The sequence below is a fragment of the Rhizoctonia solani genome, chromosome 12 (genome assembly GCF_016906535.1).
Source record: "Rhizoctonia solani chromosome 12, complete sequence".
In the NCBI taxonomy this organism is placed as follows: domain Eukaryota; kingdom Fungi; phylum Basidiomycota; class Agaricomycetes; order Cantharellales; family Ceratobasidiaceae; genus Rhizoctonia; species Rhizoctonia solani.
In genome coordinates, this window is record NC_057381.1 from 1,779,591 (window position 1) to 1,802,709 (window position 23,119).

The 23,119-nt window shown below is 47.1% G+C and overlaps 5 protein-coding genes across 5 annotated transcripts; 4 read left to right on the plus strand and 1 right to left on the minus strand.

Moving 5' to 3' along the window:
• Positions 1-244: 244 nt before the first annotated feature.
• Positions 245-2,277, plus strand: RhiXN_11801 (cytochrome P450 family protein; the record flags this gene model as incomplete). Its single annotated transcript, XM_043331616.1, has 12 exons — positions 245-299; positions 367-505; positions 571-765; positions 839-960; positions 1,011-1,153; positions 1,215-1,356; positions 1,417-1,430; positions 1,484-1,673; positions 1,729-1,795; positions 1,850-1,864; positions 1,957-2,064; positions 2,127-2,277. 12 exons carry the CDS (start codon positions 245-247, stop codon positions 2,275-2,277), a joined length of 1,341 nt encoding a protein of 446 aa, XP_043185126.1.
• Positions 2,278-3,253: 976 nt separating this feature from the next.
• Positions 3,254-6,686, plus strand: RhiXN_11802 (GMC oxidoreductase; the record flags this gene model as incomplete). Its single annotated transcript, XM_043331617.1, has 14 exons — positions 3,254-3,444; positions 3,500-3,540; positions 3,599-3,801; positions 3,867-4,403; positions 4,541-4,605; positions 4,661-4,687; positions 4,744-4,844; positions 4,908-5,045; positions 5,105-5,421; positions 5,484-5,508; positions 5,562-5,653; positions 5,715-6,134; positions 6,194-6,290; positions 6,349-6,686. 14 exons carry the CDS (start codon positions 3,254-3,256, stop codon positions 6,684-6,686), a joined length of 2,592 nt encoding a protein of 863 aa, XP_043185127.1.
• Positions 6,687-7,171: 485 nt separating this feature from the next.
• Positions 7,172-9,105, minus strand: RhiXN_11803 (uncharacterized protein; the record flags this gene model as incomplete). Its single annotated transcript, XM_043331618.1, has 9 exons — positions 7,172-7,302; positions 7,347-7,424; positions 7,492-7,880; positions 7,964-8,016; positions 8,080-8,326; positions 8,380-8,493; positions 8,577-8,775; positions 8,823-8,853; positions 8,908-9,105. 9 exons carry the CDS (start codon positions 9,103-9,105, stop codon positions 7,172-7,174), a joined length of 1,440 nt encoding a protein of 479 aa, XP_043185128.1.
• A 4,509-nt stretch (positions 9,106-13,614) lies between these two features.
• RhiXN_11804 (exocyst complex component Sec8) lies at positions 13,615-18,300 on the plus strand (the record flags this gene model as incomplete). Its single annotated transcript, XM_043331619.1, has 18 exons — positions 13,615-14,194; positions 14,242-14,291; positions 14,343-14,460; positions 14,525-14,726; positions 14,783-14,951; positions 15,003-15,105; positions 15,161-15,822; positions 15,875-15,958; positions 16,006-16,128; positions 16,184-16,574; positions 16,631-16,692; positions 16,743-16,988; positions 17,042-17,188; positions 17,236-17,456; positions 17,509-17,578; positions 17,673-17,791; positions 17,840-18,050; positions 18,103-18,300. 18 exons carry the CDS (start codon positions 13,615-13,617, stop codon positions 18,298-18,300), a joined length of 3,756 nt encoding a protein of 1,251 aa, XP_043185129.1.
• Positions 18,301-19,491: 1,191 nt separating this feature from the next.
• Positions 19,492-21,781, plus strand: RhiXN_11805 (cytochrome P450 family protein; the record flags this gene model as incomplete). Its single annotated transcript, XM_043331620.1, has 11 exons — positions 19,492-19,602; positions 19,659-19,790; positions 19,850-19,910; positions 19,965-20,076; positions 20,138-20,411; positions 20,497-20,775; positions 20,846-21,033; positions 21,088-21,136; positions 21,182-21,262; positions 21,323-21,523; positions 21,608-21,781. The coding sequence occupies 11 exons, from the start codon at positions 19,492-19,494 to the stop codon at positions 21,779-21,781; spliced, it is 1,662 nt and encodes a 553-aa protein (XP_043185130.1).
• Positions 21,782-23,119: the final 1,338 nt, after the last annotated feature.

The window sequence follows — 23,119 nt, forward strand, 5'->3', positions numbered from 1 at the left end:
ATAATGAGGCGTTGACATATCGGGTATATAAGGCGGCCATGATCCCCTCTCTGACCCATCTTAGAACGCAAAGGCTCCACCCACTGGAATGAGTGAATTTATCAGTCCCTTTTATAGATATGCATTCGCGCTCGGATTTTTCGGTATTCTGATTTTATCTGGACGTAAACTGAGGACCCGGTCGGGATTACTTCCTCTCCCACCGAGCCCTCATGCGGACCCTATCATCGGGCACCTGCGATTCATGCCTACTCAGTACGAAGAGGAGGTGTACAAGGAGTGGAGTGATAAAGTCGGTAGTGAGTTCTTGAAGCCCCGAAATATCCCAGTTTTCTGACTTAGGATATACTTTGCCGGGTCCATCAGGTGACATAATATCTCTGAAAGTTCCTGGCCAAAGCATTATCGTCCTGAACTCGGCTGATCACGCTAATGAGCTGCTCAACAAACGATCATCGATCTATTCAGATCGTCCATACATCCATATGATCGCCAGTCCAAAGCTGTAAGTCCTCGTGACAAAACATCTGGAACAACCCCACTGATACAAAACCCGCCCATCTCATCAAGTACGGGATGGGGAAAGGGAGCAGCCGTCTCTAGATACAATGAGCACTGGAAAGCACAACGGAGGTATATGCACGATGCACTCGGCAAGAAATCGGTCAAGATGTTTTGGCCCTTGATCGAGCGGGATGTTCGCTTCACCGCACGGAAATTTCTGGATAATTCTAGCCCTGATGATATCGTTTCTGAGATTTGTAGGTGAGTGATCGTATATAATATTTCTCAAGTTTCTTTGTGTTCTTAAATCTGATTAATTGATATTGTATCTTAGGATGACAGGATGTAGTATTTTATCCGCCGTCTACGGGTACGACACAACTTCGGCCGAGGACCCATTAGTGAAAATAGTACAAGTCGCTTTGAACGGGTTCATTCAGGCGGCTGCTCCTGCGAGTAAGTGTGGCATTGGCTGAAATAGATCCTCAACTTGAACTGCGCTTTAGATTTCCTCGTTAACTACTTTCCGTTCCTTGAAATCATCCCTTCATGGTTTCCTGGGGCTGGGTGGAAGCGTCTAGCAGAAACTTGGAGGAAAGACAAAGATAATATGATAGAAATTCCGTACAACTGGACAAAGCAGCAGATTGTATGTTGACAGGATATACTAACTGCTCTAACTGAAATAATTGAGAATATTGTTACAATAGGCATCTGGAACAGCCCACCCGTCCATTGTTAACACGCTCTTGGCCAATCTACGCAGCAAAACTTCCGGATCCCATGGATTCGTAACGCCGCTTGAAGAGCAGGAGGATCCACTCAAGTGGGCGGTCGGGTCTTTGTTTGGAGGTCGGTTCGTGTGAATGCATGATTCCCAAGAGTTTACTAACATATCCATTGCGCATACAGCTGGGAGCGAAACAGTTAGTATATGCTATTTATTTTGGTTGTCATGGCCTAACTTGGTATATTTCAGTCGGCCTCGTCGATTCTTGTGACCATCCTAGCCCTGATACGTCACCCCGAGATCCAGGCCAAAGCCAGACAAGAGCTGGATGGCGTACTTGGAGGGGAGCGCCTTCCAACTCTACAAGACCGTGATAGTCTACCGTACATGTGTAATATCATAAAGGAAACTTTGCGCTGGAGGTCGGTTCTTCCGACAGGTAAATACTAATGGCGCCGTCAATCAATAACCTTTATTGATTTTTTTATACGCAGCTATTCCACATTCATGCACTCAAGAGGATACATACCTTGGGTACCGTATACCAAAAGGATCAATTATGTTGGTGATTATATGCACAATATAAGAATCTTTCATCCTGACCCCATCCCGCAGATTTGGGAATATATGGTGAGCACTCTCCCCAGGAACGCCGTTACGATATACGTATAAGTTGGTCGCTGCGGCATGATTATCCCCAAGTCTAATCCCTCACTTTTCAGGGCGATCAGCAACAATCCCCAGGTCTACCCGGAGCCGAGCCGATTCAACCCGGACCGGTTTCTCGACCCGGCTGTGCCTGACGCGCCAGCCTTTGGATTTGGAAGAAGGTGGGTGCGGAACATGAGACATGAAGCAAATATTCGATTCGACTTACGCGCGACATGATCAGGATTTGTCCGGGGGTCCATTTCGCCGAGGCTACTATTTTTATGGCCATCTCGACTTTACTGGCAGTTTTCGACATACAACCTGGTCGGGACGAGAACGGAAATCCGGTGATTCCTGATGCGAGAATGGGGCCTAGCTCTTTAGTGAGGTGAGCAGAGTCGTGATTGGGGAATGTTACGTATTGGTTGAAGCGTGGGATATATGCATATAGGTACCCGCTCAACTTTAAGTGTACCTTGATCCCACGTTCTGAGGAACACAAGAAGCTGCTTCTTCGGAGCTGATTTTGAGATATTTGACTCATATTTGAGCGAATGTTGACAAATACGTCCTAAGGTATTTCCATCCGCGCAATGTGATGGCAACAATCGAGTTGTAGAACGGATAATGAATATGGTTTGCTTAGTGTTAATGCCCCATGTCTCAGGTCAAACTGGCGCAGTTTTCGATCATCAACAATGGCCCTCGATGAGTACGCCGTGGGAAGCGATGACCTTTCGGCGAAGACATCATCACAGACTTGGTGCACAGAGGCGGTTTTATACATGTTCCGCATGCACCTGAGAAACACACATGGCGCGATTGGACCAGCACCAAGAACGAACCTCCGAAGCGCTTCGAGGATATTTAAAACTGTGCCTTTGTCTATGCCGTCTCCATGGGAGTTGAAAAGATGCACCCGAAGGCACCCGTTTGGGATCTTGGCGATAAGGGGTGGCTGTACCGACGTACCGCCGGCGGAGCCGGATAGCCGCGGCTATCCACGTGATTGCCCGAGAGCAAAAATTACGCAATCGAACCATGCTGGACTTGGAGGTTGTCTGGATAAGACATGATACTTACTAGTTCAAGACATAATCTTGGCAGCTTGATATGATAATTGCACTGTCAAACGAACATGCATGAAATTGTGTGCTGGGGCTGTGTATTGGTCGAGAGGAAATAGTCAGCCGTAGCCGTTCGGGTGGTAATGGATTTCGATTCGCGAGCTTGGCCGGCTCGGCTGATTATTGCTGATGTTATGGAACCCCCATTCTTCCTCGCTGCTTATATACTCCTCTGTTCAGAAAAGTTATTTCCTCCGTACGCTCTCATCCCTTCCATACTTGACTGTGTGTGCAGACTGCAATGGCACGCTCTGCAGCCAAGACATCTGCGCTCGTCGCATCTACTATTGTTTTCACTCTTGGTGCACATGCATTTCCACGCGGAGATACAGCTCACAACCCAGACAATCCCAACCGACACTTGCTCGCCCGTGCCATCACAGCCGATACCTCCAAGCTCGATGGCAAAACTTTCGATTTCGTCATTGTTGGGTACGCAACGTCACTTGCATTCATTCATTCGCTACTTACCGTTGTACGTACATAGCGGTGGAACAGCAGGTCTCGCCATGGCTTCTCGATTGACAGGTGGGTCTCGTTGTCATCTCAGTATTGACATGTAACACTAAATGCGCTCGGATCGCAGAGTACTCGAATATGACAGTCGCTGTCATCGAAGCAGGTGGTGATGGTTCTGACCACGCAGATAACATCAATATTCCCGGATATTCATATCTCCACGGATTAACCGGCAGCGATGCAGATTGGTCATACACCATCACAAACCAGTCCAGCGCCGGGAACCGTGCGACTAAATGGCCTCGAGGGAAAGTCCTTGGAGGCAGTGGTGTAAGTTTCTGCTATGTTGACGATCGATGTCCTAATGGACTAATCGACACACGTGAATTACGTAGAGCACAAATGGCATGTTCTGGGGTATTGGTTCGGCACACGATTGGGACGCATGGTCTACGCTCTTCCCTACTTCTTCGCCGTCCTACAACTCTTCCAAACTTCCAAACGGAACGCCAGCATCCTTCCCATGGACATGGACCCAGATCCAGCATTACCACAAAAAATCAGAGACCTTTCACGCTCCTCCTGCTGAACAACAATCCAAATATGGTATGATGATCGATGCCGACGCGCATGGAACCTCGGGTCCGATCCAAACAACCATGAGCGAATTTATCTACGACCCGGTCTCTAATTGGGTTCCCACGCTCGTAAACGTGGGCATGAAGAAAGGTGACTTGGCGAGCGGAGACACCAATGTCGCGACCATTACTCCCAGCACCTTGAACCCGAGCAACTTTACAAGGAGTAACAGTCTTGCCGGTTACATTACCCCCGTGGGACCTCGGAGCAACCTTGTGATTTTGACCGGGGTACAAGCGACAGGTCTTGTGTGGGGTTCCAAGAAAAACGGCGGCGCTGTTGCCACGGGTGTGGTAAGTGTTTTGATTTCTATCTCGACTTGGCGTACGAGTGGCAAATTGCTCGCCGTTGCGAGCTTGCAATGGCCTTGGAATTACGTTACAAGTCCGAATTTTCAATCGGGGTGGATAACTGATTTCCGTATTCGCAGAATTTCGCTGCAAGTGCTGGTGGTCAAACTTATTCAGTCAAAGCTTCCAAAGAGGTTATCCTATGGTACGCCTGCCCTCCCTCTCTGCATTCGTCAATCAAATTCATAGCCCCATTTCAGTGGTGGTGTCATTGGTTCTGCCCAATTGTAAGGATGTTCTTGGCTCGTAGTAAAGTTCCTCCCTGCTCACTATTGTCCTTCAGGCTGCAAGTTTCCGGAGTAGGACCGAAGGCTCTCATGGACTCTCTTAAAATCCAATCAGTCGTTGATCTACCAGGGGTTGGCCAAAATTTGCAGGACCACGGTGAGTTCTCGCACTATTTGCTTGATGTGCCAAGGACCGCGCTGAGACCGGACATGATTCCAGAGGCCACTACGGTCACTTGGTCCGTTGACGGGGCAACATGGGCCGACCTGGCGGGCAACGCCACGCTCCAAGCAGAACAGCTCGTAGAATTCCGAGAGTCTTCAACCGGGCTATGGACATACATCAACGAGGCAGTCGGTACGTCATCACCCTATTTTCTCGAGAAGACGATTCTGAATCAAATATGGGCAATGCAGCATATCCAAATATCCAGAATATCATGGGAACATCTGCCGATACCTGGATTTCCTCTGTTTCTTCCCAACTTTCCAGCGCTCTGTCGTCGCTCTCGACCGCCCAATCCCTCGATAGCACCGTTCTCAAGGGAATAACTCAGCAATTCAATATTCAACTCGACATGCTCAAGAACGGTGTCGGTCAATTAGAAATTATTATGACTATGCTTGCGGGTGCTGGAAACGTTGGTATTCAGGTTGCCCAGCAGCACGCGTGGAGTAGAGGAGAACTCAGGATCTCTAGCGCGAGTATCTGGGACTACCCTACTATCAACCCGGTATGTTTTTTTAATCGAACATAGAGAGATATTGGTCTAATAAAGTTGGCTTTGGCGTGAAGAACTATTTATCGAATGGGTGGGATGGTGAGTAACTCGTACGAGCCTTGGGTCAATAGCGCTGACTGGAACTCTTGCAGTGGATATTATGAACGCTGGGATCAAGTTTGTCAGACGCGTGGGTTCGACCGAGCCAATGAGTTCCTACTTGAAAACCGAGGGTGGCGGAACAGTATGTATTCTCACTTGCGCTAGTTCTAGTGCATATATTTACATTTCACCCACACCACTAGAGCGCGGCAACGACAGACGCGGCGATCAATAGCTACGTCGCCAACAGTATTGCGACCGGTTATCACCCCATCGGCACTTGCTCCATGCTTCCGCTCGACATGGGAGGTGTGGTCGATACAACCCTGCGCGTGTACGGGACCACCAACGTGCGCGTGATCGACGCGAGCGTGATGCCGATCCACGTGACCGCGCATACAATGGCCCCGGCGTACGCGATTGCCGAGTACGGTGCGGATATTATCAAGATGGCTTACTGGCCTGTGCCTCCCTCGGCTTCGACCACAAGCTCTAAGGCTGGCGGTCCTAGCGGCACCCCTGATACGGAGACTGGTGTCGCAACTGGTGGGTTGTCCCAAACCCAAAGGACGGCTGCCATTGCAGCGTCGATTGGTGGTGCGGCTGCTGTCGCTGCCTTGATTGTTAGTATGATTTGAGCCCGGAATCCGGATGAGTACTGACTAAATTGTTGGGTTTGTAGGCCGTTTTGTTCTTTATTCGCAAGCGAGGGAAAAAGGCAAATGCACAAGAAGATGCTTATTCTGGAGCGTATGCTACCGACCAACGCCGTTCCGATCGTGAGTGTTTTACCCCTGTCTTGTCTAATATTATGTTACTTACGCCCATCGAAACTAGTTCCCATGCAAACCCTTTCTCAATCCGACCTCAACGCCCCGATTGCTCCATTCAAGACAGGCGGGAAGCCCGACTACCGTATGTCTGCGTCGACCATGGATACCGCGCAGCTACACGCTGCTACTCCTATGCAAGAGCACCAACACTTGCACTACGATGACCCTCATTCTCCTGGGTACGCCTATGGCTCTCAGACATTTAATCCATACACCGACGCCAGCGCACCTGGCACTCCATACATGGGCCCTGCACCTGGGCTTAATCCCGGCAATCCCCATGAGTATCAATATGTGAGCGGTAGAGCCTCCCCAGGATCCAATACTGGTGCTCGGATATGATCATTTTAATATACTCATGGTTCAATGGGTTTTGACTTTTTTCATCTATTATCTCGGACTGTCTCTAGAGCCTCTAGACATTCGTTTGACTTTTTCTTTTTATGTCGCATATCGTATATACCTGTTTCTACGGACTAGTTGTTTGGACTTCTGATACTGTTCTCTTAGCCGTCTCTTACTGCACATTGGTTACCTCTGCGAATATATGATATGATGTTTTCTAGTATCAATTACAGCCATGTTGAAAAGCCCTCATTCTGAAAGAGGGTTGCGCTTCTACGACCATATAGGATAGGGAGACACGCCGCCGGTAATTACTGACATCCATACGCCAGGTTCATACATGCGTTGAACACGAAATTCTAAGAGCTTTTATGGAAATTGACTCAGTATCAGGTCGTTATAAAGGGACTCCTACCGTTCAGAATACTGACGGATCACTTATGATTTGATAGCACCAGCATAATAAGCTAAGCAAATGTGATTTACAGCTTTATTGTGCTAGTACTCGGGGAGATAGGAGCCAAGAAAGAGTAGCATGAGTACGGAGTTACGGCAGACTTGTGTTCCATAGCCATGAGGATGTTGAGTACATTTTCTTCAATCTGCCAGTTCACTGTAAGTATGTTGTAAAGCATGGGAGACCTATATGTGGCATACAGTTGCTATCCTGGGAGTCCTCAAGATCTCTCCTTCTATCTTCAGAGAATACCTTCTCCTTCGCGTCCCTGCGCATGCCTTCCACGGAACGTTAAGAAATCAAAGGGCTAGAAAGGAGTAACAGAATACAATATTTCTCACTCACCTTGACGCTCCTTCAAAGATTTACGGGATGTAGAATCTTTCGCCTCTCTTTCCCGCGAACTTGATCGTAAGACCCTATCTTGGTCAGAGGAATTAACTCTACCGGCATTCATCGACCTCTTAGGATTCTTGTGATTACGGGATTCCTCGAGCGACTTTAGCCTCTTTATTTGGGCATCGGTCGGAGTCAGCTCCCAAGAGGACGAGGCGACACAGGGTCGGTAGTTTATCATAGCCATAAGTGAAATCTTTGCTTTATCTTGAGACCTAAGATAGTCCCACATGAAGCCATTGAGTTGTTCCTTGGACTGTATGTCTATCTCTTGGCTCACAGCAAGCCTAAAAGCGGTTTCTACCATGTTAATCGGGAAGAAGTACACCTGTTGGACACTATAGACAATAAAGCTGAATAAAAAGGCGGGATGGTATAAGTTGATTCCATGAAAATAGTTGGGGGGACATAAAATTCTCACCCGCCATATGCGTATCTATCGAATCCACGTTTATTGCCAGTGTCTCTGTTTGCCTGTGCATAATATAAGTTGAGTGTTTCAGGTTACCGTCATACAAATAATGCAATATTTAATACCTGGTTGAAGGCATCGGCTTGACTCTGAGCCCCCGCAATAGCAGACTGAAGAATTTCCGCTTGTAACCGATCTCTGCGTATGGAGTTTGTCACAGGGTTGCGAGACGTATTGCCTTCCTCATAGTCAATCATGCTCTGGGGAAGCTTTACCGGTGCCTGTGAGCCGTAGTGGGTCCTTCGAGATCTCCTGGGCGCGTTGACGTCTCTCTCGCTGTCCTCTTGCAGCTCGCGGGTAATTTCCTCTGGACTGCTTCCAGGGAGTTAACTACCCTTTTTGTCTGTATTTTGTTTTGGTCGTACCTTAGAAGTTTAGTGTCACGCATTCTTTTATAGGCCTCATTGGTAGAATAATATTGTTTTGAATGCTCCCACGTGCTTGCGGCTATTCCCCGGCTTATTAGCTCGTACCCATCACTGTATAAGTGTCAAAGCGTATCCCGAGTTAGAGATAGCGAAATTAAGTTTTCAATGACCATATCGTGCCAACCCTTACTCACAGAAAATCTACCGACGAATCACGATCGTTTAACTTTGGTACATCCTCACCATCCCGTTGGAGATTGTACTTCACAACCTTCGCTTGCAAGAATAGCGTTAAATTGGCCCTGGATGGTTTATATCCTGTTTTCATCCGGAGGGTATTGGCTTCAAGCTCGTGAGTCTCGAACTCAAAGGCGAACTTAAAATCATGGCCCTCTCCACTGCTTGATTAGTGATTATTACATGTATTAATATGACCCTACCTTGGGCCTCTTTTACGGATTTGGTCATTGTCTAAGGCCTAGTAAGAACTGGCACGTGGCTTTCGATACCTGGGAATGAACTCACAACTCTCTCCAGCCCACTCAGTTTTAGCCTATTCATCGCATTGGTAAACTCCTGGTTCATCCATCCCTCGCCTGGTACCTCCCGATTAAGTACGATGGTGCCCTTGAGAGCTTGTGCAAGAGCCTCGGATACCCCATCCATAGTCGAGAATATACCACCCTCTTTAACTGGAAAATGGGTCGGGACGCAATTGTTCATGATAGATATACCGGTAAGTTAGTGGGGGTCTGAAGCTCAAGACAATGAATCATGCTGGGTTATTTATGTATTATTCGTGATCCCTTTGATGAGATCACGATGCTCAAGCTCTCTCCCGTGCGGCTATTGAAAACCGCCTTGTATCCCTTTGTCAACCGCATATTGTTCCACGAACAGCATATCCCGGAGCCGCATAACCGGTGTCGGCTAAGTAAGTATCCCCTGTACAGATCAGTGCTGGTGCCTGGTTTCTTGGTGATGAATAGAGCGCCCACACATAGTTTTCAACACTTGCCGGAGAATGCTAAGATAGGTGGCAGCTGTTTTTTACAAGTGTGCCTGACCCTGTCCGGACAGAGCCCAAGACACTCCGCCAGCAGTTGGGTGGGTCGTAAACGAGAGCTTTTCGAATAAGCAGGATTTAATCTCTGAAGGAAATAGGCACTGCCCTTATTTAGATCGCTCGGTAAGCATAGCAAATAGGAGGCCTAGAACTTCTTACGCTCCGGTGCTCTGGCAGTCGTGAGACCGCGCAATATATATTCTATCGCCAGGTACCAGATTGGTCTGGGCGATCCAGCGCATATATGCACCGGATGGGGGGTCTGGGGCACCCGGACGCGAGCCAACACTCGCGGGCGGGTGAGCCATCCCTAGCGACAGCTGTATAAATGCCGGTACAGGAAATAACATACCATGCAATGATGAACCGGCACTTACAACATGCACCAATGCATGTCCACATATGCGTGGACTCAGGGATGGTGGGTGGGACTTAAAAAGAGAAAGAGCGCATCGGTGGACCGAACGCGCAATGTGGATGTGGTCGCCAACAACTAACATCCGACGATCACGTGGCCGCGCACTCGGTCGTCACATCCTTCGTGCAAGACTAGGCTCGTGGGTCTCCGCAGGCTCCGATCCACAGCCTCCATTACGAGCATTCGTTTGGGGTGAATTTGGCGTCGTTTTGACTTTTCTGATTCCTCAGTCTCAATTATACGGGCATTGAACTTCTCCCGGTTTTCTACTTAAAGGTTATTGTATCTTTCACTTTTGCAGATTTCAGGAGTCGGTTTTGATCAATTTGTGAGTACCGTCGAGATTCCCTAAAATTGGGATCGTAACTGGTAGGAGGTTCCAAGCTCACTGAATGGGGTAGGTATACTCGCGTACTTATCTGGTGTGAGAAACAAAGCTTCAGTTTGATATTCAATAGCCCTATCAATAGTATTTTTCCGAGTTGCCTAGATCCGGTTGCGTATGCATTGACCAGATTACTAAGAACGTCAGGCTTGTCGATCGCTGCAGCAAGGTTGACATGTTGACAATAAGTATGTGTATTCGGGTAGAGATTGGGCCGAAATTAAGGTCTATATATAATGACACAAGTCATCAAACATCCCTCAATCTGATTCATACTGAGGAGGACGTATATGGTGAGTTCGTGCGCTGCAAAAATCAAAGGTGTAATAAAACAGGGGGTGAAGGATGATGGTGCCATGGCGTATGATGATCCCTCATCACACCGTGGCACCAGTGTCATTTGGTCTTGTAACACCATGATCTTTTCCCCTTATTTTATTACGTCTAATTACTGTCAATGACATTTTGGTTTTTGCTGGGATGGCTTCAGGCCATATCATACTGAAAAAAGACATTACTCACCGACATACTATATTTCAGTAACTTATCCTCTGCTTGCTCTTCCTTGTCGGCCACGAGATTCAGACCGGTGAGGGTCGGGGAACGCCCGCGGCTGCGAAGCAACAAAGGTGGACCGGGGGTGCCCGACCGCTAGTCTGGCTCGTGGGTGGGCGGCCCAAACCAGCTCTCGTGACTTACGGAATGGTGGGTGGGATAAAAACGGCATGCCTTTACGTGCCACGGTACTCGGTTTGTACCAGGCCAGACGGCGGAGGTCGGACGCAAGTCGACACAGCATGAAGCGGTCCTCACGTGACTCGCTGCATGCTCCCGCTAAGTCGCTATTTTGCGACGAAGCCAGCGGAGTCGCAAAATGTCTATCTAAAATATGAGTTGGATACAAAACATCCAAGAGAAGAGAAGTATTATACCATGAACCTATTGCCATCTGGGCCTCTGCATCGGACTCTGCTTTAATTCCCTTATGGCGCTTTATGCGCTGGCGAACAGGTCTGTCTCGTACGGTACGCTTGTATAAAGTACTTTAATCCGGGGTGAAAGGATGCATTAGTACATATAATGAAAAATTGAGATAGTTTACAAAATATTATGCATGATTTATGAGATATATCGACTTAACAAACAAGGCGCAACGGCACCGGATTTTATACTGCGCATATATTCAATTTTATATGGATAGTTACATGAACCATTACGGATTTAACAGAGCACCGACGCAAAAATCAGCGAGTAGTCTTTGCCGAGCAACGCTCGCTCCAACCCGCAGCGGCCCGACCACAGTCCGGCTAGTGACAGTGGCTGTGGCAGGCCGCAGGCCGCAGGTAGATATTGCCAGTTAATCGGATGACCGCCTAGCCGGCGCAGTTTGGGAATGCAGGATCCACCGCGGATTTACCCGGTTAACCGCGATCCGTTTTAGTCCCTAATCTTATTACACTAGATTGGCGTATGAGGCGGCTAGAAAGAGGTGATAGCGCCGAAGTCCGATAATCAATCACTTTATGCAGATATTGGGGAACTCCAGTATATTGTAATTGACAAAGGTGTAAAAACCAAAATTACTCAAGTGTGAGGGAAGTTCGGGGTAGAGTTTGGAAGTGAGTGAATTAGCATGATCCTGGTACCGAAGTGCTATGATGATGTCGTCTTGCTTTTCAAAAACCTCAAACCCGGATAAGTAAGCAAGACCTAGATTTTGTAGCACTTCGCGTGTGCTGGGGTGTTGCTCGACTGTATCCCGGAAAGCTTTCACAAAAAATGGATTACTTGGTCAATATCCTCAGATGCAGTGAGAGCGCAAAAACGAATAAGGTATGAAGAGTTCAGATTTCCTAGAAGCACTAGGATATCGCCTGTACTCCCCCCCCCCCCCAACCAGAGACATGGCTTTGGCTTGGCTTCCTATAGATCTTTTAAGGTCCTTTGTGTTACCATAAAGTTCATGTCGAATTTTGTAGGAGCTGCCAATCTCTGCCAGAGGTTCTGGCAGGACTTCAAATCCACTAAGAGCTACAGATGGCGCCTGAGTGTAGCGTTCGATAGAAGTGCCAATGTCTTTCAGATCTCCAAGAGCAATAAAGAGATCACGGAGAACAAAATCAAGGCATGTTAATACCAGAAGCTATGACACGTAAGGGCCGTGCCCCAAAGGAATGAGGGAGAGCATTTGATTTCGACATAGGGCTATCGATGTGATCACTGCCAGGGCCAAGTTGATTTCTGGGAAACTTGAAACAAGTTTAGCATCGCTTTGATCCAACCAGCAAGCATAAATATTGAATGAAGGGAAGCAATAGCAGAATAAATATTCGTTAATGCCTGTGAATTTGCCATTGACTAAGTTTACCACAACTTGTGCGCCTAGGGTGTATATCTCTACAAGGCCCCAAAAATTCCGGGAGCGCTTTGGGACTTGTTATTGTCAGCGAACACCCCGCAGCGTTCGACATGACGTTCAGAAGTGCTCGTGGAGTGCTCCCGAGTGCTCCCCGAGCAATCCGGATCCGTCGGATCTTAACGAGTAGGTTTCCAAAACCGGAGCACTCCAGAGCACTTCAGGGTTTTTAGGCACGTAGAGAATTGAAAAGCTCGTAGTGTGGGGGTGAGATTCAAGAGCCTGCGATCATGCGATCCCCACTTCTTTTTAAAAAATTCACATTTAAAGAGCTACATACGAACAAGGCAAACCACTTATTCATATGGTCACCAGAATGCATCCGGAAAGAAATGTTTGGAACCCTGCCAGGACCAGAGGCCGTAGCTAAATTAATATCTAAGTCGGGAATCAGGAGGCTTGGAGGCCTGCCGGCAGCTGCTCGAACTCCGTAGACTCTTCAGGCCGCCATATCCTCCACCTTTACGGCCTCACGTAGATAGCCCATATAGCGTCTGTATCGGGTCTCACGCTCCCCCTCCCCCCGGAGTTTTCCTACCTCTCTTACTCCGTTCTATTTTTATACTATCATATCTTTTTTCTTCACCCCTTCTCTATTGGTGTAGTTTAACTCGGTTTGTGAGCGGTTTGCATTGTTCGCATGTAGCTCCCGTATAATTATATATGGACGTGTATTAAAAAAAAGATGACCACGTGACTAATTGCTAGGAAGCGCGAGGCGCTTGGCACACAAGTATCCAGAGTGCCTTCTTCATCCTGAACACCACCTATTATCGACCATTTATCGATTTTTCACGTGGCCAGCATCACCGAATAATCTTATAAGTAAATATACGAGAATAAAGCTTGGGTTTACCTGGAATTTTGTGCCAAATCGTCCTCCGCTCTGGCAATCTAGTCTGGGGCCTTGCTTATGAGCTTGCTGAATTGACCCAAAATCATATAAAATGTCTCGAACGCCTCGTACGCGCGGCTCCCGCTCACGGGACCGCGGATCTGAGGATTTCTCGCGCTCCAATGGATATACTTATGAAACTCCGCCTCTCCCTATAACTCGTCCTCTCCAGCCTCGTCCTCGCGTGCCTTCGATCACCGGAGGATACACTAGTGATAGAGACAGAGATAGATTTGGAACATCTCCATCCAACAGCCGCATGCACTACGATTCCCCCAGCCGAGCCTCTCCAGCGCCGAGTCGTCCAGCACGATCAGAACGGCGTCCAATAAACTCCGTTGCATCTGACTCGTTTAGGCAAACTCATAGTTCAAGACCTTCGATTGATGATGACGCAGATCCTTATGGAGGAGTGGACGCGTTGCCTATTACACAGCCGCAGTTCCAGGACGACCACGGCGAACCTAAAGCGCTAGGAAGCGTCATATCGGCTTTTCAAATTGCAGGATACCGACATGCTGCTGCGCCGGATAAGGAGAGGGAGCGATTGATAGAGCAGACGGATCGAATACGGGAGCGCGAACCTGGGAGGGCGATAAAGGGCCGAAGGGGCACTATTGGAGAAATTGATGGTAAGTGCGAGGGCAAGGTCTATTTCAAGTCACTTATGAAAAATCAGCGGTCCTTGATCAGATGCAAGACGAATGGGCGTTTGTTGTGGACCCAGATGTTGGTATTTTGCGTCTCGTCTGTCAGAACTTTGGTGTGACATCTTTTTAGTTTAATCCTGTATCCCTTGCGTTGGCCTTGCTCGACGATTCATCTGTAGGACGCGATTTGGACTCATTTCGGAGAACCAAAGGAATGTTGGAGAGAGCCTTGAAAGGCACAGTTGACAGTGAGTAGTGCATCATGTATTATATCACATTGATTACCCCTACAGTATTTAACCATTTTCATAGAACATTATCAAGCATTTGCTGCTTCGCTGCCACACCACAGCAAATTAATAAACCTACTCACGGAGACTCAAAAGCACATCGCGGAAACGCGTTCGTGTCTTATTGATGCGCGTGCTGCACTAAGTCATCAGAGGGCGGACTTGGTTCAGTTATGGTCCAGAGGGCAAACTATCGAGGAGATGCTAAGGATACTAGATGAAATGTATGTCATTCGATTGACAAGTGAGATTTCTCTACTTAAACCGTTGAATGTAACAGAGATCGCCTGAAGAATATACCCGATCAATTGGAATCGCTCATGTCTGAAAAGAAACTCCTTCAAGCCGCCTTGTTGCTGGTGCGAAGTCAAAAGACAATCACGAATGCAGAGCTTATGGATATTGGGGCTTTGACTGATTTAAGGTCGTACCTTAGCGGGCAAGAAACGGTGGGTCCACTGTTTCCACCAGTATTATATTGAACTAAAGTGTCTAGAAAGGCTCTACGTGACATCATGATTGAAGAACTACACGCTCACCTATATTTGAAAAGTTTCTGGTGCGAGTCTCGATGGGCGGCTTACAAACCTGGTCAAGAATCATGTAAGTATAGCCGCTTATAATTTACTATTGTGCTGATTTATCATACTCCTTCAAGTACCTGACCTTGGCCCTGGCTCGTCATCGAACGATGAGCTACCAATTATCTCGCCATTCGGTGCAATGCCACAAGCCCTTGCCAAATATCTAACCGACTTAAATATGCGACCAGTATCAGATGCACCATTCTCAGTTTCAGACGATCCTCGGCAATCTGTGGTTGAACCACCGGGATCCCGTACTCATTCCCGTAACCCATCTCTCTCCGCTCGTCCTACGTCTGTGGTCGATCCAACACCAACGGTCAAAACTCCCGACAATATCGAGTCCAACTCATTCCTTTACATCGAGATGTTACTCGAAGCGCTGGCAGTTTTAGGATCTTTGGGTGGTGCGCTTGACACTGTTAACCAACGTCTCAATGTAGAAATCTTCACGCTTGTTGAGAGTGTGATCTCGGACGTCCACGAAAGAGCAGAATTTGTTAGAAGAGGACTGGAACAATCTCAACCGGGTGCCGGGAACACAGGGAGTGGCGGAGGAATTTATGTGTTTGTGGGTGAAGGTCCTGGCGCACTGAGACTTGCCGCCCTCGAAGGCGCGGCAAAGAAAGTGGATCATGAAATTCTGAGGGACTTGTGTTGGACTTTGTACTCCAAGTTAGATGCCGTCGTACAAGGGCTGAGGGTTGTCAGTGAGGTGTCTGAAAGGATTGCATCTGTGAGTAACCCGTCTAAATGGAATAGATTTAGCTTACTGAATAATGCCTCAGAGACGGGACTTTAAAGACGCTTCGGGAATCAATCCAGGTCAACTTTTCCCATTGGCGAATGCCTGGAGCTCCATCCGCTCCGAGGTGAGTGGCCTCCTTTATACGAGTGTGTGTTTGTTGAGTGCGGCTAGGTACGGAATTTGTTGCACGATCAAATCAGCGACGAAGGTAGTGGCGTGACTGCGGGAAGGAATCCAATATCCTCAATCAATGAGATCCTTCGTACTGGTAAATTTGGCCGAGATAAAACCAAAGTAACAATATCCTCCTCTAAGGCATGGCTATCGCTGTCTAACTCGAATGTTACAGGGAGCTTTCCACTTTGCTGATACGGACCCCAAACCCGTTAACCGGGCCCTGCGCACACACGAAGAGGGGATTACTCAGGTTTTACGCGCAACCGTCCCTGGATTAATCACCAGTCTCGCTGGTGAAGCGAGTGCTGGTACACAATTCACAACGGGGCCTGACGCATCCGAGCACCGTCTTCTTGTTCGTCCCGATGCATTCCATGTGAGCGTGTTGTTCCAACCGACTCTCGCGTTCCTAGAGCGCGCGGCAGCATGTTTGCCCGATGGGGTTGCCGAGGGCGTTGGAGGGATGGGCGGGGGAAGTCTATTCCTGGACGATTTCGTCGTTAGGGTATACTTGCCGCAGCTAGAGGAAAAGGTATCCGACCTATTTCACCAAGCAGTCGGTGGTGAGCGGTCTTCTATGATAAACTGTTAGTTTTATATGACATTTTTGATGTGTTAGGTTTGGACGCTTTCCATGAAGACACGCATTCAGGGCGTATTTCGGAACAGCCTTTGGTCAAAGTTAGTTAGTACTACCTACTATACTGGTACATATTTACCCATTTCTCCAGGCCAGTATGCAACTCATGGCACTCATCAACTCCCTATGTATTATGCTCCAAGCCACGCCTCTCCACCGAGAAAATTATGCTCGGCTCATCTTAGGTGTAATAATTCAATTCTACCAGCGCTGCTATGAGCGATTCCTCGACCTTGTCTCGCGAAGTACATTCAGCGGAGAAAATAGCAGCATCGCGGCCAAGTGGGCCCAACGACCTGAAGTTGCAGCCTGTCTTGGAGAACTTTATTCGACGCCGGTGAGTCCTTAAATTCGGGTTTTCTCCTCACCACCAACCCAATAATGCTATAGCTGCATGAAATAAATCAACGTCGAACCTTGTGCAAACAAGAAACCAGAGTCGAATTGACATTCCTTGCAAATGCGATCGTAGGGAAGGATGATCTCCTCCCACATGTTCGAGATTTGACTGCACTTGGGAGCCTGTATCGCAGTTTGGTATGTTACCGATCTTCCTTCTCACTTATTATCTAACGCATCAGTAGACCTGGTTCATCACTCAACTCCTGGGAATGAAATTGACACTTAATGATGCACCCGCTACTCTCAACGACCCTCGTGCGAGCCCCAAACCGCCACCGTCTCCAAGAAGCCCAGCACAAGTCCCCAACTCGCCATTTTCGCCAAGGATTCCGCTCGAAGTAATTCAATCGTCTTATATGCCATCTGACTCACTCAGGTTGCCTTTATCGCGTGCTATGGCTCAGTAAGCTATCATATACTCCCTCGAACATGGGCACTTACTACGGCACTTTCAGGCGGTTCGATGCAATCATGAAAACATACGATCAACTAGCTGAACTCACTCTCAGCACCATCCGTATCGATGTACGCTGTCGCGTCATGCATTACCTCCATACAGGGGTTCAATCAGTGGGCACTATCTTTAGTTCAACGAACTCCACTCATTGTTCATACCTAGGAAAACTACCGAATCGATCAAGAATGCAAGCAGCCTGATCCGTTTGTTCAAGATCTTAATACAAGTCTCATTGCATGTGACGATGCTATCAACGGTGTTCTGCCAGAGGTAGAAAGGAGGTGAGGGGGAGGATTTACGACTTTACTCAAAATTGACACGTGCCAAAGGTTCATCTTCGATGGGATTGGTGGTCTTGTCGAACATCTGCTCGTATCCAACTCCCGGTTCATTCGGTTTGCCAATGACTTTGGAATCCAGAAGATGCTCAGGAACCTTTCTGCCTTGCGTCAAAATCTAAAGACTATAACCGGATTACCTGAGGATTTTGAACTTTCCCAAGCGCAGGCTTATTATAACTTGTTCGATTTAGGCCCGACGGTTCGCATTATTTCTATCATCTATCTATGGTTTACTAAGTAGAGGCTTGTAGGCTATGCTTGAACGGATACGGAACAATCAAGTGTTTGGGTTTGAAGAGTACAAATCAATGCTAAATCTTCAGTGCGGCGTAGATCAAGCTTTGGCGGATAATGTTCGACTAAGTGGAGCACCACAGCAAACCTCCGATAGAGAGTATAACGATTACTTGATTGAATTACATGCACTTGCCATCGATGATTGGAATTAGGGGATTTAGATAACGCACCCAGTTATCTCTGACGCTATTATTTCCTGACGCATCTATTGGCAGCTTTTTGTATGATTTTGTATTCTTCTCTTCAATTTTATGATATTTTAATCTAGAAATCCAACACTATTCGCATACAGCTCAATTAGCTGCTGATCTACCAAATGTTACTTCGGAGTCTCATACAGTTCTGAAATGTACTCACTTTACTTTACTGCTTGAGAGACATATACTTGTCCTTGGGCCGGTACAGCACAAAGGGGGGGGGGGAATACTGGTGCAACGAGTAAGGGATACAGCCAGGACCGGGAGACGAAGAGAGATGGGGGATGAAGAGGCGGTACGCCGGACCGGAGTGCCGCCGGGGGCCACGCCACAGGTCGTATATGAGTAGAGGTGCGGCACTATGGCGTGATAAGATCTTGAAAATCAGTATATCAGTAAAAGACATCTTTTTTCAGTATAATTTGGCCTGAAAACTACAACGTCAGTATGCTTTCCTCAGTACGAATCAGACCAAGAGAGAATTGATATTTAAAGTTAGCATATATTGGCATTGATTTCAGTTTAAATACACATTCTTATTTTTAGTATTTTAACCTTGTACAGTGGGGTAGGTGGAACTCACAGAAAAACGGGGAAACGAGTGTGATAGTGCCAGCAACAGTGAGCTTGTGCATACCAGAGAAAAAGCGCTAGCTAACAACAACTAATCTACGTCAGAATTAATACATGCATAGGCCGTACAACTAAAAGAAGCAGTGTCACAGTTCAGTTGGACCCTTTTTTGGTCGTACAGTTGGTTGTACTGCTGGCGTTTCATCTATAGATGCACGTGTTGTCGAGCGGTTTGTCTTTGTTCGCATGTAGCTCCCCTTCGTCTTTGATAAGAAATATATTTTTAAAAAAATAGATGTACGTGTAAAATACCCCTAATGTATCCCGTCCTTTGAAACGGCCGAGCACAAACCAGGCCAAGGCCCTCCTGCACGTTTGATTGTCTTGTCGACCCATTGGCCATGAAGTTTGAACTTATTTTCTTGTATCCAATTCGTTACTCGGATCCGTGATCAGGGTTAGTTGCCCAAGGTGACAGAATTCTATAAAGCAGCACGAGGTTTGCAGCATGCATCATTTCTCTAATACATAGGCCAGGTCCCAGGGCGAACTTAGTTCTTCATTGAGTTCCGAATGAGTACCCTCATCAATATCTCACTATTCCTCTTCCCATTAGCTGCCTATTGGTACGTGCATAGGCTCATTAGAGCTGGATCTAATACCATATCGTGTCTGCCTGGACCTGTACGTGTTGTTTACCGACTAAACTCGGATGTCTAGTTGATCGCAACGATGCCCAGAATGGCGGACACTGGCTTTGGGGACATGAACTGGAAGCCCATCAAACCCCATATGAAGGGGCGTACACGAGATGGATGCATCTGTACGGCCTAACCTACAAGATTAAAGGGGCACTGTTTCACCCAGACATTGTGAGTTATAGGCCAATCAGATGTTCATCGGGTCGATTCATCACATTGAGCCCTTCTAGCTTGTCATTGGTGACCAAGTTGCACTTCGTGATATACTTGGAAAGGACACTTATTCATACGGTCTGTGCTCTTCATGCTAGGTTGTTGTCCCTTACATATCCATTGTTCGAGTAGTCAAATCTCCGATAATCCGTGCCCTCATTGAACGTGTCATAGGAAGAGGTCTTGCCTGGGCAGAGGGTGATGTACATAAACGGCAGCGCCACGAACTTGCGCCTTTTTTTACGTAAGTGACCGAATGATTTGTGTGCTTTGGTGTTCATATAGCTTACCAGTTGGAGTTCCAGAGCTAAAGCAATTCGCAATATGTTTAATACGGTTAGCACCTGCACCAACATTGGCATTGAGAATCTTGAGTCGCACATCATCAACAATGCTAGTGATCCAAAACAGGGCCTGACGGTGGATATAATGGAGTCGACAGAGTCAATGACCCTAGATATTACTGGACGTTTTGTGCTCGACTACGATTTCGAGTCTGGAAAAGGTCCTTTGGCAAATTTCATTAAGCAGACTTGGAAGAAGCAATGTTCTGTTAACCTGCATTGGACGGCTGTACTTGTAAGTGCTCAAGGCGCAGTATCCCCATAGATATGCACGTCCGGTTTCAGGCACTCATGATATGCTAACATTAGTACACTTTCAGGGGCAAGTGATTATTAGGGCACTACCTTTTATTGCCCATCTTCCGATACCAGCTCTGAAAGCTCAGCTAGCTGTCAAAAAGGTACTTCGGGATGTATCACAGGCAGTCGTCAGCCAAAATGTGAACGAAGGGCAGGACAAAGACCTGCTTACTGCCATGGGTAAGTTATGGCCTCTCAGTATTCGATTCATCACGCCTCAGACTTCCGTTTATGCTCTCAAAGTCCGATTATCCAACAAAGGTCAGATCCAAGGTGGCCAAAACGAACTCTACGACCAGGTATGTGATATGTACTTCACGAATTATAATTACCAATCCGCTCACAACGAGTAACAAACCTGACTACTAGGTATCCACTATAGCGTTCACTAGTCAAGATACCACTGCAGGTACTCTCACGTTTGGATTACACCAGCTTGCCATACATCCCAGGTATCAGAGTCGCCTTCGAGATGAAATTGTTCAACTGGGCCGAGAACCAACATATGATGACCTGATGTCAGGAATGCCATGGCTCGATGCTATCACGATGGAGATGTGTGTCGCTTCTGCATTTTTGCCTTGTGGCGCAACCATTGATCCAATAACCAGTTTTCGTCTCCGCCCTGTTGGTGCGCACATGGAACGAGTGGCAGCTCAAGTAAGTCACATATGAAGGTATTCTATAACTACTGAATCTGTCAAGGATACTATACTGCGATTCGGGGACCCAGTTCAGACCTCCCATGGAGCCAAAATCTCGGAAATTGCGATCAAGGCAGGACAAGTGCGCATGTACTCCTATTTATATACGTAAATACGACTGACAGTATGTTTATGAATCTAGACTATCATCATACCTATCACGGCTATGAACCATCTAAAGTCTGTATGGGGCGATGATGCCGAAGAGCTAGACCCGGAAAGATGGTTCAGTCCTGCAAGGCTTAAGCATGTTGATAGGAAGTTTGGGTGGAATGGTATGCTGACTTTCTCGGATGGACCGCGTCACTGCATTGGGTATCGAATGGCTGTCCTCATATTCAAAGTAAGTGCACGGAGTTCATTTGGATTTTATAAATGCCAGCGTGAGTATCATGCTAATCGAACAATATTATCAATTCGGGAAAAGACGGCCCTGGCTGCATATATCCGCAAGTTTGAGTTCCACGATACCGGTGCAGTGATACATGCTCGCTATGTGGGAACGCTACAGCCGTATATTGCTAATGAAGAGGAGAAAGGAACGCAGATGCCACTTCGAGTAACCTTGGTGAATGATTTGGGAGATGACAAGGCGTATTGATGAAAGATATCCCCGCAGATATTCGTGTAGTATAATTAAAATGTAAACACCTACCTCATATGTGTTTGCTCATTCATTCATTGCTCGTGCCTGTACGGGTATGTAATCTCCAAACTCAAGACAGTCATATACGTAGTTCAATCAGAATATTTATGGCAGACAAGCCACAAGTATAGTCTACACTGACCAGCAGCCCATGTATTCACAAAATCCATAATCACACCACCAGCCAATCAAAAACATAAATTCTTAAGCATCGCATAACAACAGATTCGCCCCCCCTCGGGTACACTTCCTTCTTCCCCACCTCGACTGACTCCCCCGGATGCTGCCTCCCCTACTCTAACATCACCACTGAGCGCAGCAGGGGTACGGAGGTTCCTCAACAAACAACCTCATGATATTCGGCCGGAAGCACACCGGAAACCGGTATGTGTCGCCGTTTCTAAACCTTCTCCGAATAATCGGTCAGAATCGTACTAAAAGAAGTCTATGTAATGGTCTGGGTCCAAAATTTCCGGGTGTTTGCACAGATGCTTTTTGGTGCGCATATATTTATCATAAAGACTGTATCTTACGGAACCCCATGATGTTTGTCTCTTACATTGCATATATAAGCTATCATCGGTGTCCTCGCATTGTGTTCTGTATACCTGGTATCTATCCTTTCTTAGCCGTTTATTGAGATGTTGTAGGCAATGAAATCTCAATTTCCTAAGGTAAAAACTGGGGGGGATCTATGAGTTTCCCAAGGCCCATAGTTCTTTTCTCATACGTCCTAAACCGAGCCAACTAATAAGCTGAGGTCATTTGCACTCCAACTCCACTTTAAGGTTGGGACTCTAGTAAATAACCGTAATATACACACGGTGAACCCCAAAAGTGCGGAAAATCCGCATGACGTCCAGATTTTGCCAGACATCCGCATCTAAAATAGCAGAATCCGCACCTCGACGACACACAGGGGTGAGTTGAGGATGCGGATTCATGGAAAAAATGGTCGGATTTTGCCAACACCCCGCATATAACGCGCCATTTTTCACGTTCAGAAAATCCGCACTTTTGGGGTCCACCGTGACATTTTGCTCCTTGGGATTCCAAGGGAAGATTTATTTTTGATCATATTGAGCCTGCTCCTTAGGGAGTTGCTCAGCCGCATATTATATAATCTCAAGGCTACGGCATCTTTTGGCACATTGATGTTCTCCGAATGAGCTCTCAAAAGCAAGTATTTTGACGGAGGCTATGTTAAAATACGTTTAAGGCAGTCTGGGGGGTTTCGATACATATTAACAAACCCGATTTGAAGCTACAGCACGTTGCAACCGCTCTAGAGCA